Here is a 20243-nt window from a genome sequence, read left to right as displayed (position 1 = left end):
GGTTAACAAAAACGTTACCCATTGAACATTGCTAAATTTCTTGATTAAATCTTCCCTGAACACGGAGCAGAGCACGCCCGTGCGCGAGTGCTAAAGCACGTCGCTTCTGCTCACTCGATCTAACAAGAAAACGCAGGTTAGCCGTCGGTGAGGGGTACTACAGGAACGTTTCTGCAGCGCACCCTCCCTGACATTAGAAAGCATGATTTAGTAGCGCACAGAGGTCTCAGACATCGTTCCCATCAGTAAACTGCATGCGTTATGAGAATAAGAGAGAAAAAACGCGGCCATCGACGTGTGCGTTTGTGTGTGGTCAAGGTCCATTAAACCAAGCCCGATTAGAGAAAGAGCTGAATATGATAACAGAGGGATATGCTTCAGTTGCTGTCAATATGAGGAGCTCGCCACCGGTCCCAGCTCAAATCCGCTAAGCGGCAGTGATATGGATCTCAGGGGTGTTGGGATATACATACAAACACTATCATCCTCCATTACAGTGATTAATAGCAGTGATATATGAAAGTGCTGCTCATTATTCTATAGATTGGATCGCTTGATCCTGGTAAATGCAGCTGGATTTTTTAAAAAAAGAAAGAAAAGACCAAAACAAACAAAAAACTGCCCCCATAACCCCAGGCCAGATCTACTGTTTACTGTGCCAGTTGAATCAAAGACTAAAAAGCATCCACTCTCCTGCCTGTGCCCTGGAAAATCTGACTGTTTTCATTAATCTCGGTGTTAACTGTTAAAGCAACATGGCACATGAGAGATATGATTCTCTGTATCATAGCAGTTATTTTAAGACAGTGCCTGATTATTAAAACTCAATTTTGTGGTTTCAGAAGTCATGATAGATTTTGACTGAAATAAAATGTGAATGGACACTGAAACAGCTTTTGGTAAAGATGAGCACAACAAGACCATGACGGTCATTGTCCCTACAGCATGAAATCCACACCAGTCAGTAAATTATACTCAAAAACTCTTCTATCCAATAAAGCAACCTAAGGCCCAGTTAGGTTTTGAAACCAATTTAGCCTGACAGGTATAAAACATATTTTTAAAGGGAATGTACTTTCAGACATACTGAAGACATTGAGGACACACTGAAGACAAACTGTTAAAGTACAAATGTTTACATTTTTACTTTTTCATGTCTATATGATAAACTAACATGATTTCCATTGAACATGCGGTCATGTTCACTGTTCATATGGACATGTTCACTGTTCTGCTGACACAGTAGAGTGTCATGACTTCTGACTGTTAAGACACCAGGTGATAGTTATTTTTCCTGGATAAACTCAGAGTCCCAGCAGTGAAATTCCAGCCCAGCAGGCCACAAACGAGCTGTTCCCAAAAACTATAGGCTCATGCAAATGTTCTGACAAAGTTTTGCGTTCTCCAGAAATAACATGCTCAGCACTCAGTTGCTGGACAGGCTGATGTGTCCTCTTTGGAGTAAGGAGAGTGAGAAATGAGAAACACACAAACCCCTCAGCCTCACCCTAGCACCCTGAGAGACACTCCAACCACTCCACCCACATGCTCGAATTAATCAGCTGTAGGTAACAGTTGCTATGGCAGATGTTCTCGAGATCTGCCTCACTCTGTCACTCGTCTCTCTCCTTCCTCATGGCTCTTATTTCAGCTCTGTCATCTGTGACTTTTGATATCAGCCTTGGCCTTTAGAAGAGCTAGCCTGTTGGTGGCTGACCAGATGAGTTCTCATGAGAAGCTGGAATTCCACCAATGCATTGCAACATGCATTTGGTGAAATGATCCATACGTGCCATATTTGTGATTCAGAATGATTAGCCAAATTAGATTTTGCAGATTTTTGGGGCTTTCTTTCTCTGCATACGTGTGGTTGTGTCTAACTGGCTTCCGTGTTCTCCCAGAGGCATTATTTCCATCCACTCTGAACCATGTGGAACCGCTTAAACATACACACGCACGTTCACACACATCCATGCATGTACACACACGCACACAAAGTCCGGCCAATCTCCAACTGTCACAGGACATTTATCTTCATCCCCTTCCCAAGCGCAATATACAGTGATTGCTTTCACAGATGTGCGCTATACTAACAAAGCCTACAGCAACCTTCAGATCTCTCTCTCCCTCTTTCTCTCTCTCTCTCTCTCTCTCTCTCTCTCTCTCTCTCTCTCTCATTTTTTCTAAATATCACTTGAAAAAACCTTCTCCCAGAACATGAATAAAGGCTGCACTCAAGAGATACAATATGTTTTATCTCATAGAAAGACACCTTTTTACTCCATTCCTATAAGAGAAATGAGAATTGCTGTAAGGCAAACATGTGTCATAACTAAACACAGAAGAAACAAATGCAATAATAGCTAAATATACTCTACATGCAAACAGATTTATTAAAAACACTTACTCCAGGTGCTAAACAACCTTACTGAATTCCTGTTCAGTGGCCCACTGTGGAGGACATTAACCTGTTGCTATTACTAAACTGTTATTTTGTTAAGACACAAATTAGCGACGGTGAGCAAATATAAAGATTAGGTGAGGAGAGGAAAGAATAGGATAAGAGGCAACAGGGGCAGAGGGGTTCCCAGCTTGTACGACAGAAAGATCTGCACTGCATTTTCACTGGGACATAAGAGAGCACAGGACTGTCAATCTGATTCATTTAATGTCGTGTAAAACTCAGTGAAAACGCTGACAGTCTTTGCCTCCACATACATTTTTAAATCTGTTTAACTGTATGCGCCTGTGTCAAGTAAACACCGAAGCAAATGAAATAGTATATTTAGATATGAAATGGTAAGACTTTATATTAAGTTTCCTTAACTAACATTATTTTGGCATTAATTAAACTTCAGGATTAATAAACTATAAGTAAATAATGGGAACAGTAATTAAAACCTTTACTTTAGCACTGTGTCTACATGAGCAGTGCCCTGTCAGGTCAAAGCTGATTCCATGACATGTTGTGTGATCATCTACATGAAACCCAAATACTCCGAAACTGACTACTACCTCAGCCAATGATAGTGTTAATTACTTTGAAGTTACTTTGTTAATATTACTCATGGTTTATTAATGCTGAAGAAACAGGTTTGTTCATGTTAACATCCCTGTTACATTTTTACTGGACTATAAAATACAGTACAGGGCTGTCAGTCTGCCACAAATAAAATTTTTAAGGGGATTTTAATGTAAGTGCTACTGGTAACATGCTGCATGTTAATTTCAGCTGACACTCCACCGTAGAGTGATGTCATGGTCATTGTACATGGCAAGTGCCAGTCTATGAGGGAATATTCACTGGAGCACATGTTAATCCAGTCATGCAGGGCCTTCCAAAATTTGGGGGTTTGATGTATGATCATGATTTCATAATCAAACAAAAAGATCAGTTTCCAAACTATAAATTGTTTTTAGTTTTATGGATAACAGTAGTTTCACAGTGCAGATAGATGAAATGAAACTGCAGAATCTGATTAATGGAGGAAAGCTCTCCTGGAAAATTAAATGAATAACAGTGAAAGAGACTGCTCCAAAAGGGGAAGAATACAAGTACTTCATGTTTAATTAGCTATCAAAGGTAAGTGTAACTAATTTATCAAAAAGTTATTAAATTTTGTTTCAAACATACATTCATGAATACTGTATAACAGAAAATGTATTAGACTGAAAATCCTAAAAAGTTTATTTCTTCCAAAATGCAATGCAGAAAAAAAATTTCATTTACAAGAAACACATATTTGAATGAAGCATTCTTCTTCTCTATAGATGTTTTTGAAAACCTGCTTTTAATAAGGCCTTTCGGAACTGATTTCCAAGCACAAATATTATGTTTATTACAGATATTTTCTGCATGGTTATAAATTAGACAGCCTTGTCTGTTCTTTTGCTATTATGTCTTGGTGTGATTACATTTACATTTACATTTACTGCATTCTGCAGGTTCCCTTGTCTAGAGAGACTTACATAAGTACTTTGTAGTCTATATCAAATATATATCTTCTATCAAATACGATTAAATCAAACATCAAATATGGTTTCTATCTAATATGATTAAATGCATATTGCTAATGCACTAAGTGAACTAATTTCCAGCAGTACTGAGAAGCATGACTGATGGAAAGGCAGGTCATTTACATCATTCTACTTGTTGAAGGCCGTCTGACACAGGTCCAAACCCCCTTCTGCTCCAGGGTGCTGGAAGAAGGATAACTCTCCACACCTGCACATATACTGTCACCCTGAGTTTTGTCAGCCTTGAGTTTTTTATAAATGTCAGTAGCATAATACAATTCAGCAGTTGCTTAAAATGTATTATAACTGTTACTACTGCTCCAATAAATAAGCCATTCATAACAAAACGTGTTCTACTCTGCTATATACACAGGGAATAAAAGTTTTTTGGGTTTTTTTTCCAAATTCATACTCATTTCAATATCTGATGTCTTGAACAACATTCAAAATTTTCTTTAGTTACCAATAGGAAAATTCTTTTGGTAAAGCTTTTAACAGCATTCACCAGATACACATAAATTGCAAAATGTCCAAAACTCTTTCTGCATAACTAAGCTTTCATCATAAAGCACATTTCACCTCATGTTGTCCTTTAGCAAGCACTGCCAACCCTTAAATATATTACATATATTTCTAAAGCTGTAATCAACCAATGAGAAAACAGTAATACATGCAAATAGGTAGCAAAATAATGGCAAATCCTGAATAAATGGGTGCAGAATCAGGACAAGTGCTTCTAGACAGGTGTGCTGTATGTACAGTCATCGTAGTGGTGTGTATTAATGCTGAGCAGGCCCAGTTGAACTCAACTTTGGATCAAAATGGCAAGAGGAACAGATCTAAGTGACTTTGAAAGAAGGGTCAAAAGCTTCATTCTCAAACATTGCTCAGCTGACTATTGACTGACAGCTAAATTGACATCTGCATTTAGGTACATAGGAAAGACACTTGTAAGTAGTTTGAAATAATTGTGGTCAAAAATGAACAATGGCTGTAATTCTTGTGCATTAGCGCAATTTGCAGGTCACTGAAAAGCCATACAAAACAACTCTGACTGATCACCTTTATCCTATGACAATACATATCTAAGAGCAATCTCTTCCTGGGTGACCCTGACAACATCCAGAAGGCATGAGTGAATGAAAATTGTATAAATAACATGTTATGGCCTGTGCATTAACCAGGTTTTGTCCAGATGTTGGACACTCTACTCCACCATCATCAAAATAGCAAATGAGGCAATATAATTTTGCAAGAATCCTCCAATATTGTTCCAGTGGCTTGTATAATCAATGTCAAGGAGCACTGAAGCTATTTCTGGTAGGTCATGGTGGCCTAACATTTTACTAGTGCACTTTATGTTGTTTTTCATTAGTGTTTTTGGTTGAAATGAAAACTGGACTGAGGAAACTGTGTATGGACTGTGGAATGGACTGAGGACACTGTGACATAGCCCTACAAATGACATTTCTCAGAAGTCTTTGAAAAGCTTTAATTGGACAAAAACACAGAGCATGAGCAACCAGAGTATCCTGCCTACATTAACATTTCAAACAACATTCTAACAATGTACCATTTCTAAGAATACATCTATGTCAACAACAAGTTGCTTTTGTAAGACACTCTGGATAAGAGCGCCAGATAAATTCCATGAATATAAACATAAACAGCATTAGTTTTAATTGCAGTAATCAGGTGTATGAATATTTCATTTACAATCCACATTTCTCAAATGTATTCCTTCCACTTTATTAAAAACTTTGGGAACTACCATGGGAGAACATTACATGTGACGTATATGAGACTGGATAATGTGGCAGGATAATTTTTCTTTCTTTCTAAAGATTCTTAGTATGGAACCTTTCCTATGGAACTGTGTATCTTTGTCCCAAAAGTTCATATGCAACTTTTGGGACAGTGGAGTTCGAGGAAATCTCACCTAAACCTCAGCTCATACCAGTTTCTCCTTTCCAATTTCTCACTGGAAGTAACATCTGCAAAGTCATCCTACTACAGAGGAAAATTCGAATCATCAGCATCTGATCCACACAAGCGCGTCACTATTTTTTGTTTTCTCCTTAATCTTCCCCCTCCCCCTCTTTCCTCATCTCTTACTCCTGAGGATTTCATCACCTTCTTTGAGGAGAAGGTTGCAGCAATCCACCAGCCCTTTGTTCCCATTCTTCCAACCAGTGTGCATTCCTCAACATCCAACTCTCTGACTTCTTTTTCTCTTCTCTCCTCAGACAAAATTCTTCAACTCCTGACTTCCAGCAATCCGACCACATGTCCGCTGGATCCAATTCCTTATGTTCTGTTCCAGACAATCTCAAGAGATCTGCTTCCTTTCATCTCTGCCATCATCAACAACTCCTTATCTTCTGGATATGTGCCAACTGCATTCAAAACCACCAGGGTGGTACCAATCCTCAAGAAAGCCACACTTGACGGCTCCAACGTTACCAACTACAGACCGGTATCACTTCTCTCTTTCCTCTCAAAAGCCCTCTAATGAGCAGTTTACAATCAATTGTCTCTTTTCCTCACCCAGAACCAGCTGCATGATCCCAATCAGTCTGGCTACAAACCGGCACATTCTACAGTAACAGCCCTCACAGCAGTGATGGAGAAACTTCATGCTGTTCAAAAGCATGAAACTTCAAAGCTGCCAAACCATCATCTGTTTGATTCTTCTAGACCTTTCAGCAGCCTTTGACTCAGTGAACAACAACATTCTTCTCTCTGTTCTCTCCAGGCTTGGTGTGACTGGCTCTGCTTGGAGATGGATTCAGTCCTATCTGGAGGGACGGTCCTATCAGGTGACATGGAGAGGATCCACATCCAAACCGTGTAGACTCTCCACTAGTGTTCCACAGGGCTTAGTATTGGGCCCCCTTATCTTCTCTTTTAATACTTGTTCTCTTGGTGATGTAATATCTTCTCCTGGTTTCTCCTACCACTGCTATGCGCATGACACTGAATTATGTCTTTCTTTTCCACCCTCTGACATGCAGGTCTCCAGACGTATCTCAGCATGCTTGACTGACAGCCCAGAACCTGAAGCTCAACCCCAGTAAAACCAAGCTTTTGTACATCCCAGGAACTCCCAGTCCTTACCATGACTTCACAGTTTCCTTCGAGAACTCCCTGGTATCACCATCTGAAGCTGCCCCTAGACTGGGCATAACTTTGGACAACCAGCTGCTATTCTCAACTCATGTTTCAAATCTAACCAGGTCTTGCAGATTCCTCCTTTGTAACATACGAAGAATTCGGCCCTTTCTCTCACAGGAAGCTACCCAGGTGCTTGTGTAGTCTTAAAAATGGACCAGCCCCTACACGATGTCAATGGTCAATGGAGTACTTCGAACCTCAAATATGGCTCAGCTTGTAATACCATGCTTCAGGTCTCATGTTGGACAAGCACTGAGACTATTTTCTGTCCTGGCTCCAAGATGGTGGAATGAACTTCTACTTGAGGTCTGGACAGCAGAGTCCCTTATAGTCTTCAAATGCAGAATGAAGACCCATCTATTTGTGGAATATTTACATGACAACTGACCCTGCTCCTATAGTGACTGACTAAATTAATACTTATTGTAGGGTATTGTTTATTACACTGATGTTGTTTAACAAACTCTAGCACTTATTGTTATTACACTTATCATTGTCTAAGATAGACCTTATGTATTTGTACTTCTAGGCATCAGCAGTGATCCCAGTATTCTACAGTATTCTAGATCATTGATATATTGAACTCTAACCTGCTGTACTGGCTAGGATGTATTCTATGAGTAAATGACAAAGCACTTTTGTAAGTCTCTCTGGATAAGAGCTTCTGCTAAATGCCGTAAATGTAAATGTAAGATAATACTCATACTCTTCATAGTTACATTTTAGTAAATAACACCAAACAAGCAAATGCCCTGAATCAAGAAGGCCAGAGAGAGAGAGAGAGAGAGAGAGACAGAGAGATAGAGAGAGGGAGAGAGGAGAAAAGAGTTGTAGAAACCAACCAAATGTCTGCCTTCCTTTCAGAAGCCTAAACAGGTTAACCATTAGCCATCAGAGCTGTTAAACCACTGAAGGAATTTAATCCATGCTGGAAATGATTGCTACCATGTGTTCTCATCACAAAATTGTTGATCAGCACTTCAGCCCAAAGCATCACTAAAAAGCTAGAATCCATAAATATGACATGAGTTGCAGCAAGAACAGAATGCATCACAAAATCTCGAGCATTGATATAACTCCCAGTGCTAAGTCAACACCTACAATGCACATTTAAGGCCAACTGGACTCAGTAAGAGTTGATGCAACACTGGCGAAGTTTCCCATATTCTGTTAGGAAGCATCATGTTGTTATGTTCCTCTTCCATTAAGTAAACAAGGTGGGTAGATGGAAGGTGACAGTCTACCTCTCTGAGAAGAGAAGTAAAGGTGAGCAAGTGAGTTCCACGCGATAACACTGTCAATGCCAGCATCCACCAGTGCCACTGCTATTTTCTACACACTATGATTTATGGGTAGTAATTACTCCACTGCCGGTGACATCATCTCAGCACGCTTCCTGCACAAAAGTGAGTAATTAATTGTGCTGCCTTCAGTTGCCTGTAATGCCTGTTTTTATGCCTATTTTCAGCAAAGAAGACAAGGAGCCAAGGCATGTCAAAACAAGGCAACACAGCTTTCTCTGGAGCAACTACTGTAACTCAGTCATACAAACATATAAAGCGCAGCATGTGTGTACACAGAGACAGACACACAGGCACACACACACAGAATTATCACATTATCAAAGACCCCTGCAGGGCCATGTAATTCCAATTAATGCCATTCATGTGTATCCATTTTCACAAATTGTTAAATATTGCTATCTAAATACTGCTGTGCTTAACAAACTGCACTATCTGGTACAACAACAATAAATAAAAGGCTTCTCTTTATAGAGATGTTTTGGGTGCATCCTGTCACATTTTTCATCCAACTATTCCATTGCGATTATGTATTCAAGTATATAGTCATGTTCCTCCGGAAAAAAAAGGGTGGTTACTACGAAAATCAAACAAGAGGCACACAGCCGGCGTCATCTCCAGCGTGGCACTGTGAGTGGAGATTAGGCTACGAACGACTACTATTGGCTTTTGATGACATCATGGTATCACACATCCAATCCTAAACTGAGATCGTCATCCCCGCAAGAAAAATAAATAGCCCGTTCATAAAGTTAAAGAGCTACGAAGAGCCTACGATGACTCTTCCTGTTCAGGTGCCCAGAACAATAGGCCGCTGTCCAGCATCGGTTTTGCTGAAAAGACTACAATCCCCAAATCCTTTATAAAATGTGCTTTAATGTTGTATACGACAATAGGATAATTCCGGAATAATATTCTACTAAATTTATAGTTAAACATTTGGCTCTTCGGAAAAATAACGTCAAGCCATCAGCATATTTGCTTTTAAAACATTTCATCATTCATCCACTATGGGTAAATTTCACAATCACACAAGGGATCAACATAATATGCTAATCACATTTATTAAAAAAAAAAAGAACATACCTCAACAATTGTGCGACTCCATAGAAATAAATAAGAAAAAGTATGCAGATTTCGTTTATTGGGTCTTTGTTGTAAAATCCATTTTAGAGCATACAGAACAAAGTTTTGAAGTTTTGAGAGTTGATTGTCCAGGAGTTGATTGTCCGACAGAGCTAAAAACAGAAACAATCAACACTACCTGTTGCTCCAGCGGGTTTTTAAGATAAGGAGAAAACGTGATAACAAATTACATCTTTAAAAAGTTTTGAAATGTTTTGCGTCTCGTTTGGGCCTAAAAAAAATGGATAATAGAATGTAACTTAAAAAGCTTGAAACAACGTTTAAATGAGAGTGCTGACGTCCAGGCGTGCAGACAAATCTTCGCGTTGTTCCAATGAAATTGAAATGCGCCATACGATGCTATTTATCTAAATCATATGGCGCTTAGATGTTAACAAAAGACAAGGTTTTAAACACTTTTGTGTGTTCTGTTGTTATTCCTTTGTTACAGGCTCCAGGTTTGCGTGTAGCCGGTGACTTGTTCACTCAGAAAGCCACTTGCTGAACAAAAGAATTATCTCCGCTTTGTGTGCAACTTCAGGAGCTGGTGCACCATCCTCGAAAAAAGTTCCTGTAACATTTTTTTTCCGGAGGCAAAGCGCTTTCATGCTGTCTCGCAAAAAAGTAAACAATTCCCCTTTTCATAGAGCTAGTTTGCCGTCCCAGTTCAAATACAGCTATAACAAACTTACAGTGTTATGATGTTTCCTTGTATTGTAAAGATAGCTCTTTGTCTGCACGTGCGAGTGCAGCATTTTGGCCGCGCCTTTCTCGTCTGGGACCCCGCCCTCTGGCACTATATGACAAAAGTGAATTTTATACAGGCTGAAAACCATACCTACAACTTACCGCTGAATGTTAATTTAATATTATTATTAACTCCGGATATGTGAATTATGTATAATGTGGGGTGGGGGGTGGGGGGCGGGGGGCGGGGCGGGGTTGCTTAGAATGTTCTGATCAAGCCATTAACCTGACAAATAATCTGAACAAATTTTGGGTGGATTGAAAGGAAGAAAGAAAGAAAAAACATCAGTTACAGAGATCATACATCATGGGACAACACATAGGCACATGTGCACATGTAAAGTGAAGACCTACATTAGGCATTACAATGCCATCACTGAATATCATAATTGAATAACGGTTGGACCCTGTACAAATTGATGAGGTATTAATGAAACAGAATTTGCTTGCCTGAGGTCCCATTGTTCACTTGTTGGATCACCTTCCTGTAGATTAGCATACTTTGAATCACAATAGGAAATTCTATTATTTTTAAACAGGCTGATGAACAACCAGCTCTGAATCACAGACTCGGAATGATTAGTATACAGTACAGAACAAGTACACTCAGTATACAGTACAGAGGTAAACAGCAAGAGAATACATGTAATTATTATTCATTTTTTCAGGACAGGATGGCCAAACATTGTCATGCCCTTGTTTGGGGGTAGACAGATTTTATAAATATATCTCTAAACTCCTCTTCATTCTCTTGTTTCACAATAACACCCAGAAGGAATTTAAGCAGTCATTTCAGAACCACCCATCACCAAAAAAGAAATAAAATAAAATAAAAATGTAACCCTCCCATCTTACCTCCTGGTTGAGACAGTCTCATACATCTGACACGCCTCCCCCATGGTGATGTGGCTGTAGTTTCTCCTTTCGTGCACTGCCGTCTGCTTCTACAACACTGCCCCAAGGCATTAAGCACTTTCAGCTGTCCTGCACCATCAGCTACAGTGATTGTGGCTGATTACTCAAAATATTCTATCAGTGTCACAGCAAAAGGCTCTGTTCACATGTTTGCCTGCAATCATGCAAATGTTTAATTGCAGACTCAAAGCTGAATTATTGCTTTCTGAACATGGTTTTAAAACAAGTCTCTGAAATCAAATATGTATTTATTCATATATGTATGATGACCCCAAAAGTGTCATGATTTATTTTCTTACACCTTAGCAGACAACCTCTCATTACAATCATTACATAATATAAGTTCACATATAACATTTACATTAATTCAAGAAGCCAGGTGTTCTGTCTGGCAGTGGTGGTCTCCAGACTGCTGTAGCCTTTACTGTGTTAATAGCATTACTTTAGACCCTAAGCAGACCCTCACTCCCCCATTTTTATATGATAACCTTTAAATTGGTGATTATCAATGTGTGTGATTATGGTGATTGAAGTACCCCCCGGGACATCTTTAAATATAGACAAATTGCATATAATTAATCCTGCTTATTTAGTGCCTAATGTATTCAAAAATAGCAGGTTGTATGGCGGCTTTATGTTGACCTTTATGCATGGGTCTGATATCAGACAACTTATCTGAGAGACTTGTCATACCTGGACAGATGTGGAGAGCGTTGGCAAATAGGACTATCACAGCCCTACAGAAGCCTCTGGAATAATGATAATAATGGTCTGTAAACAATGAACATAGCCACTTGTGTGTAAACATGGGTTTTATGAAGTTCTTGCAAAGTGATCAAACCAAGAAAATACATGTCAATGATGCATTAAGGAAAACAGAAAAAAACAGTCTTGCAAGACAAGCTCAGTTCCAGCTGATTTTATTTCCTTTTGGAAAAAACACAAAGTTTATACAGAGGTCTGACAGGCAGTGACTTGACACGATTGGCTGGCTTTGAATTCTCTACTCAAATGAGATATGGTATGGCAAGACAAAACAATATTGTACACAGCATATTGCACAAAATGAAACAATAAAATGTATATATTTATCCCCAAAACTCATAAACAACAATCTTAAACGTAGGGATGTATAAAGATATATGCTCAAGTGCCTGTCATAAAATCATCATCAGACAAACACGCAGTCTTTACCTATTATACAATCAATGTACACAGAAATCTTCACGTTGACCCTTTGCCTTAAACACAACAGCTCTACATAAACCTGAATTAAAAATACAAAATGCTATTCGCCATGCCATAACATACTAAAACAATTAGCTACATTTAGCCAACAAGTAGAAAAGATTAAATATCCTTGTACATTTAGGATTGAAGCATTACTTCATTGTTCATGGACTCGTATAGGCATTTTGAATGTATTAAATTCCATCCAGTGGTTAAAACCAAACTTTTCACTATAAAAGCACAACGAAATTATCAAAGGTACTATATTTCCCATAAGGACGCAATAAACTGCAGACACTGCTGCCGCTACATACAACCTCTTTCAATGCGCGTTTTCTGGGTAATGCTTGGTTGGTGAAAAGGAGACACTGTGTCTTTAAGAAGCCTGTGGATTGACACTGTAAACATGGTTTCGGGGACAGATTCTGAGACAACCCATCCCCCAGTCTTAAAATCGGAAATCCAAACAGCGATATTCACCGATTGACACCCCCTCGATAGATTTGTACAAAAATACACGTAGAAAATAATGAAACATTTAATCTCCTTTCTGTGTGAGAGGCCATTAATTAAATAATACGATGCAGTTCTAGCCCTTCCGCAACAGAGACGGACATGTGCATGTGTAAGCTATATAAACGAGACAGATGGAAACAGGTCAACGTAAAAAAAAAACATACAAACGAAACATTTGGCCATTATAAATACATCGATATAAAAATGATTTCTGAGCACAAAGAAGTTATAAAGGAGGAATCAAGCGGATGAAAAGTAAAAGGCAGAGAGGGAGAACGCTCCTCGGACGAAATTTGGTCCTTGTTTGTAGTGTAGAAAGCTGAACCGTCTGAGTTGCGTTTGAATCCTGATGTCTCGTTGACAGGAAAAGCTGGTGATTGTTTCATATTTGAGTCTAATGGCGCGCTGCTTTTCTTTTAAACCGACACTGGTCACACTTCTGGACAGACTCTCAGCTAAACCGTAATCAGCATGCGATTCTGTTCTTTTTAAACATTGTTAAACACTCCACTGCGCGTAAAATAATCGCTCGCGTTTGTGCCCCTTTTCAGTTCCTCGAGAACGTCTGGACAGAGTTCTCAAAATGTCCCTTCTTAAGTCTCATTTGAACGGCCCGACAACTTCGACTCGCCTGTGTGCAATGCGTGCCTATGCTCCCATACTTCTGGCAACCTCGTCATTCACCAAAACGAGCAAGCTAAGCGTTTTCATCTGCGCTCTCGTCATTGGGTATAGTGAACCCACAACACTGGATGCGTGATATCAACAGGAGGAATCGTGTTGTTATCATGTTGTCCGACTTGCCTCAGTAGGACGTTTCAGTCCATCTTTACGACAGTCATAAAGATCTTAATTTCAGCTGTGATTTTCAGATTCGTGCCACTCAGTATGTGAACACCAAGTTGGATATAGTTGATTCGAGCCAGTCTCCTGAAATCATTTCGCTCACCTCGGGGGTGCAGTAGTCAGGGAACTCAAAGTGCGACCCAGACCCCGTTTCAAAATTGAAATCCAGATCTCTGTCCAGAGAAGCGGTGCCAAAATTGCCGAAGCTACCGAAACCAGGACTATGGTTAAGATCCAGCAGATCGTCCTCAAATTCTTCATCCGAGGACGAAGACTGTGAAGAAGAGTGAGAGGCGGACGGTGTTGGAGAGGACGCACGGGTGTATTTGAAGCGCGCAGCCGACACAGTCGCCCTGGATGGCTCTGCGTCTTCTTTCCCGCTGGCTAGCCCGTCGTCGTACAAACTCAGCGGGTCACTCGACTCGGCGGAGCTGCTCAGGGTAGGGCTAGCTGGGACAGTCACGGAGGGCGTATTACTGTCAGAGTTGTTTCCTCCGATATGAGCGCGTTTTATGGGCTTGTCTGGTATCTGCTTGGCCGAGGAGGCTGACCTGGATTTGTAGAGCGCGTGGTGATCTACAGTGACAGACGTAGAAGGCTGCTCAAGCGCTGCGGACCTCTTTTGCGTCCTACTGAGAGATTTAGAAACGTGACTCTTTTTGGACGAAGACTTTGTGCCAGTGTGGCCACCAACTTTCTCCCCCTTTTCCGCCGTCTTGGCGGTGGAGGACTTCACTTTCTTACGTGGTCGATACTTATAGTCCGGATAGTCTGCCATGTGTTTCAGTCTCAGTCTCTCAGCCTCCCGGATGAAAGGGATCTTATCACAGTCTTTCAAAAGTTTCCACCGTTTGCCTAACCTCTTGGAGATCTCCGCGTTGTGCATGTCCGGCGACTGTTCCATAATTTTACGCCTCTCAATTTGTGACCAAACCATGAACGCATTCATCGGTCTCTTGATGTGCCCAGTGGGAGTCTTGCACCAGGCGATGTCCAGTTTATCCCCAACTGGGTTAGGGGACCCCGGGGTTGGGGAGGCATCCATGTCTAGGTCCGTCTCCCCTGAATCGATGCAGTCACTGGGTAGCACGTCGGAGTTGCTCGCGGTGATCGTCTGTGCCACCATAACTGTTCACGTGCGTTACCACAGCGAATAGCAAAAACTGTTTAACAAAATCCTACAGGTAACTGAAGGACTGAACACAACACTCAGACACAACGGAGTTCAAATGTCTTTTTTTTTCGCCCACACACTTTGTGATATCAGTTGGGAGTATGGCTGTAAAGCGACGGGGCAACAGAACTGTCTGCCAGAGCACTTGCCACGCGTGTGGAAACAAAGTTAGTGCAGCTGTCTGTCTCTTGGTTTAGTGCCCTGTCAGCAAACCGTCTCCAACGCGCATATCCTCGTGAGGATGTTACTGGGAATTGTCTCAAGTTTCAGAAATGTCTTTTAAAAACTGCAGCCTGCAGCTCAACTGCCAGTACGACTGAAAATTAGACCAATACCTCTCTGAATACAAAATAGCTGGAAAAAACGCAACTTTACTGGAAGGAGAGAAGAGTCTGCAGCATATTTCGTCTTAATACCATGTGGTAGGGTTACGCGACTGCGCTCTTTCATAGTCCGGTCTTTCGTTCACAGCTCACAACTTTGAGTATTTCTGCAGAAGCGCCTCGCTAGGATTTATCCTTTTCCGAAGGTATAAAGGCAAGAGAAAACAGCCAATCCACTGCTGTCTCCAGCCTGACTTTCGCCAAATACACGCCCCGCTCGCGCCCATTGGCTGAATATAGTATCTAATAATAATCAGCGCGTGCAATGAGGAGCTTTATGTCTGACCTCATTCCAGTCTACACGGCAAACTTAGTTTTAAAGGTACACGGCGCACGGGTTTTATTTTTATTTTAGTTTTTTTTAACCGATTTTCATATACCACAGATAAGATCTAACTCGGTGACTAGGGGTAGATAGTTAATTACTACTGATTTGCAACGTAAGGTCAAATAAATTCATAACCCTCCTATAATGTAGAAGCTCTGGTTGTGTGTGTGTGTGTGTGTGTGTGTGTGTGTGTGTGAGTGTATGTATATATATATATATATATATATATATATATATATATATATATTTATTTATTTTTTTAACCAAAACAGTGACGACAATAATTACTGTAATCACAGAATATAAAGTCGCATTAATTAAATGGTACATAATTACTTTAATCAAATGATAAAATAAATATTCGTTTTACTATTGATTATATATTTGCTTTTGAACATTTAGTATTATTGATAATGATATGTTGCGGGCACACACGCGTGTCGCACTCAGGCAGCATACATGTGTTTTCGTTTCAGCCTGCGCTGTAGCTGGTAGACTGCTGAAGAACTCCAGACAGTCCACGACATGGGGACTCTTGACACTGAGGGTGGAGTCGAGGCGAGTGTCCTTCCGTACATTAGCCGGAGAACAGCCTGACTGGATGTTTTTTGTCGTTTATGTAGGATATTATATATATATATATATATATATATATATATATATATATATATATATATATATATATATATATATATATATATATATATATATATATATATATATATATATTGTTTGAGGTTTCAGAACCATTATTTAGCTTTCGAGTAAGATTTCAGCGAGTCTTTTCTCGGTGGTGTTTAATATAACATGAAAACAATGCTGAAATACACAAAACCAGTAAACAGCTTTACAATCCCTATTTTTAGCGGCGACGGTTTTCCCCACTGGTTTTTTGGAGTGAATTCAAATGCTGTTTGAACACTAGATGGCAGAATAGAGCCAATATAGGGCTGACGAATTTAATAATTTAATTTCACACAAAGAAAGTGACTAGCGACGAATAACTGTTTAATCTAGAAGAACCATATATCTGAATATGCATTACGTAATCCTGCTTCAGATGTAAGCGAAGATAATACTATCTTCCACATTTAGAGAATGATTTTTGAGAATTTTTCATTAGCAGCAGAGCGCTCCTAAATCCTCATTAGTTGAAGGTACTCGAGTATAATCAGAAGGTTGCTAGTTCAAGCCCCACTGTCACCAAGCTACCACTGTTGGGCCCCTGAGAAAGGCACTCAATTGCTCAAGTTGTACTCAGTCATAATTGTAAGATGTTTTGGATAAAAGTGTCAGATAAATGTAAATTTCAGAAAGGTGACAAATCACACTTCAGTTCACCTCTCTTCTGGTTTAGAATTTCTTGCATGAAACACTAACACAATTAGAATGCATAAATGTTGTCTTTGAAGAATTCTGACACCAAAGTAATTTATAACCTGTGTTTGCTTTGTGTTAAATTATTAGTATTCTTCAGGCTTATTTCTAGTAGGTTTTCGGTTCCCGTGAAATGTCCGTTTTGTGTATGAAGCATTTTGGCAGCTGGTTACCCTGCAGCACTGTAAACAAACATGTGCAGCCTCAGCATTTACATTTTGTGGGGAAACACACTCAGGTGGCTTTTGTACGTTTTCTTTTTAGTCAACTCCTGTTGACTGCAAAAAGTGCTAAATTGAATTGTAATTCTTAGAAATTGAGTCATGATAGTAGGTTAACACCCCCATTAATATTTCCATAAGCTAAATAAGTAAAATCTAGTATTGTCATGTGTATTTTGAAAACCAACATATTTATTCACCATGTCCCAAAAGAGTACACTTTGTAGTTGTCAGCACAGAATTTATCCTCCAATTTTAAGGCTTCAGAGTATTCCACCAGCAGTAGGTTTAATCATTCACCATTACCACACTCTTATCCAAACCACACTTCACACGTTTGACTACTGTTTCCATGGTAACCCTCAGTATTTGCTCTCAAAACACTCGGATAAGAAATTGGGGCTTCACTCAATTTTGTTTGACTACATAACTGATGAGGGCACAGGAGGACCTCTGGACTGTTTATCTGTACATCTGTCTTCTCAGACCATGAAGAAAAAATTCTTTTCCACACCCCTTTTTATAAAAATACTTTTGTGCTACTCATCCACTATCAGAAATGATAATATGCAAAAGTGTTCATTTGCATATAGCAGTTAAATGGCTTAAGATCTTCAGGTAGATAATTAAGACACTGCCAGTATTCCAGTAAGAACTCAGTAGTAGATTAATTGATGGTGGGATCAAGGTGAACAGTGTGTGCACACTGGGCTATGTCAGATAGAGTAGGGTGCACTTTGTCTCTGAGGGCTAGTTTTGACAGTCTGGAGGATCATGCTTCAGGGTTATTCATTTTAACCTCTTTGTCCAAAGGCCTGATTTTATCAACTGCTCTTTCTATATCATCCAACAATAGGCTTTTGCATGTGTGTAACTGTTTCTGTGTTTATTTCTTTGAGAGCGATGGCTTGTTTCCACTGAGACTGTTAACTGAACTGGAAAAGCTTCAGTAACTCTGAGGTCTAACAGGTATTTTCCCGCCACTTTGCATATTTGTGTGTGTATGTGTGTGTGTGTGTGTGTGTGTGTGTGTGTGTGTGTGTGTGTGTGTGTGTGTGTGTGTGTGTGTGTGTGTGTGTGTGTGTGTGTGTGTGTGTGGGTGGGTGGGTGTGCATGTTTGTGCATGTGTTGGTCAGTGCTCAATGAAGGTTAGGTGTTTTGCTGAGTCCATAGTACCAGAACAGCTGTGGAAGTTATGACTTTGTGACATCCAAAGTCAAAGTATTTTTTGAACTAAACAAACAGGAACCAAAATTTGAAATAGGAAAAAATTGCTCAGACAGATAATAATTATTAACATGAATGCTCAGCTTCTTTCACATTCAATGCACAGTGTGCTCAGGAAAAGCATCTGCAGTTTGGCGTTCCACAGAACTAACGGTAGTCGTTCACAAGGTCACCCCAGTCTTCCTCTCCCACCAGCCAGACGGGCAGCAGTCGCCGAAGTGAACTTGCTGGAGGGGACCAGGACGGTCATTGCCATTTGTCCAGCTCAGCAGTTGGCCTCCCCAGTGAGGAGGAGGAGGAGGACAGATGTGGGGACAGAAGTCCAGTAGCGAGCGGCTGATCACTTATCTCTGTCCAAGGTGTACTTCCCCGGCTGTGATAAATCAGGAGCCATGCCCAAAGACTCCAGAGTGAAGCTGCTCTACTCCTTCTCCTCCTTTTCAGTTACTCTGGCATGAAAAGCCAGTAAGACGACAGGCTTCATTTTGACAACACACCATTACTGCCATACAGCAAATGAGAACATTTCACTCAGTGCACCAGAAGAGCTATTTGCAGCCAAATTATGACTGTACTCAAAGGTCTGCCATTCTTGCTGATAACATAAAGTTTTTGCGAGTAAACCCATCTGCAAGTTTGTCTTTATTTCTTGTTTATTCTATTTGTGATGGCTGCCATCTTGTCAGTGCAACTGCAGGGTAGAAGGAGATGCACCTCTTTATGGATGGTAATAGTAATAACATGTATACACAGTTACAACTTCTTGTTTGCAAGAGTTTTACAAGTTTTCGTTTTTTAACTTTTTTTTTTTTTTTTTTTTTTACAATATAATGAAATGTACACATATAACACTTAAGAAAATCTTAATTAGTGCAATGTTGTCAAAGGGTGGTGAACAGAGATGGAGTCACTCGCAGGTAAAGTTATATGTTTTAATGGCAGAAGTGATATCCAAATTCAGTCACAAAAACTGGCAAATGTTAGCAACAATTTCAGAGTAGTAACCCAAATAAACAAAATTAGACTAGGGACAGGCAAGCAGGCAACCAGGATATCAGGTGTCAGAAGTAAAAAAAAAATTAAAAAAGAAAAAGAAAAAATGAACAAGAACAGCTGAGAAACGTAAGGCTTGGTAAACAAGACTTCACAAAGACCAACAGGAGTGGACATTTGTAGAAGGTCATGAGGAAAAACAAGCACAGGTGAAAATAATATTTAGAGGACGAGGAACGAACAGGATTGTTGGTAGTGTAGTATGCCGGAGGCTGAGTCTGGGCAGCAGTTGTGACAATTGATTAGTGAGAATGTTCAGGGTAATATATGAAATATATTAGTGAGAATGTTCAGTGAAATATATGAAATCTTAGCACTTTTCCGAACCATCCCTGTTATATTAACTCAGATGAGCAACTGTTACTTGCAAACCAGTGGACTGTGAACACATTTCACTCGGAGACTCCTATAAATCCTTCACCCTAAGGTCTGTTAGATGATCCCTGAACACGGATCCTTCTGGTTATGTCACTTTTAAATGCCTTTAAGACACCATTATTATCAGAATTTGGGGGTAGGAGACTAGTTGTTCACCTCTTTTTTCAAGTAGTAATATACCTTCACTAGGTATTGAGTGGTTTGAACTACTCCACCGTATAGAAAATACAA

General features: G+C 39.9%; 1 protein-coding gene and 2 long non-coding RNA genes across 3 annotated transcripts in view; 1 reads left to right on the top strand and 2 right to left on the bottom strand.

The window, feature by feature from the left end:
* The window catches only part of LOC118241796 (uncharacterized), a 78511-nt gene extending 68117 nt beyond the window's left edge, over positions 1-10394 (bottom strand). Inside the window, exon 1 of the long non-coding RNA XR_004776358.2 lies at positions 9579-10394. This is a non-coding gene — a long non-coding RNA (uncharacterized LOC118241796). The remainder of the gene's footprint in view (positions 1-9578) is intronic.
* Positions 10395-12183: 1789 nt separating this feature from the next.
* sox4a (SRY-box transcription factor 4a) lies at positions 12184-15518 on the bottom strand. Its single transcript, XM_027019992.3, has one exon. It carries the CDS (start codon positions 14995-14997, stop codon positions 13909-13911), a length of 1089 nt encoding a protein of 362 aa, XP_026875793.1. The 5' UTR covers positions 14998-15518; the 3' UTR covers positions 12184-13908.
* A 949-nt stretch (positions 15519-16467) lies between these two features.
* Positions 16468-19208, top strand: LOC113583583 (uncharacterized). The gene is made up of 2 exons (XR_003411314.3): positions 16468-18323; positions 18777-19208. It is a non-coding gene; the product is annotated as an uncharacterized LOC113583583 (long non-coding RNA).
* Positions 19209-20243: the final 1035 nt, after the last annotated feature.

This window comes from Electrophorus electricus, chromosome 2 (assembly GCF_041902795.1).
Source record: "Electrophorus electricus isolate QZ-2024a chromosome 2, ASM4190279v1, whole genome shotgun sequence".
In the NCBI taxonomy this organism is placed as follows: Eukaryota; Metazoa; Chordata; class Actinopteri; order Gymnotiformes; family Gymnotidae; genus Electrophorus; species Electrophorus electricus.
Note: the sequence above shows the minus strand (reverse complement) of the source record. Positions and strands in the feature narration are given on the sequence as shown.

Excerpts from the sequence above, each read along its gene's own strand:
- sox4a (XM_027019992.3), bottom strand. The coding sequence starts at position 14,997 with ATGGTGGCACAGACGATCACCGCGAGCAACTCCGACGTGCTACCCAGT.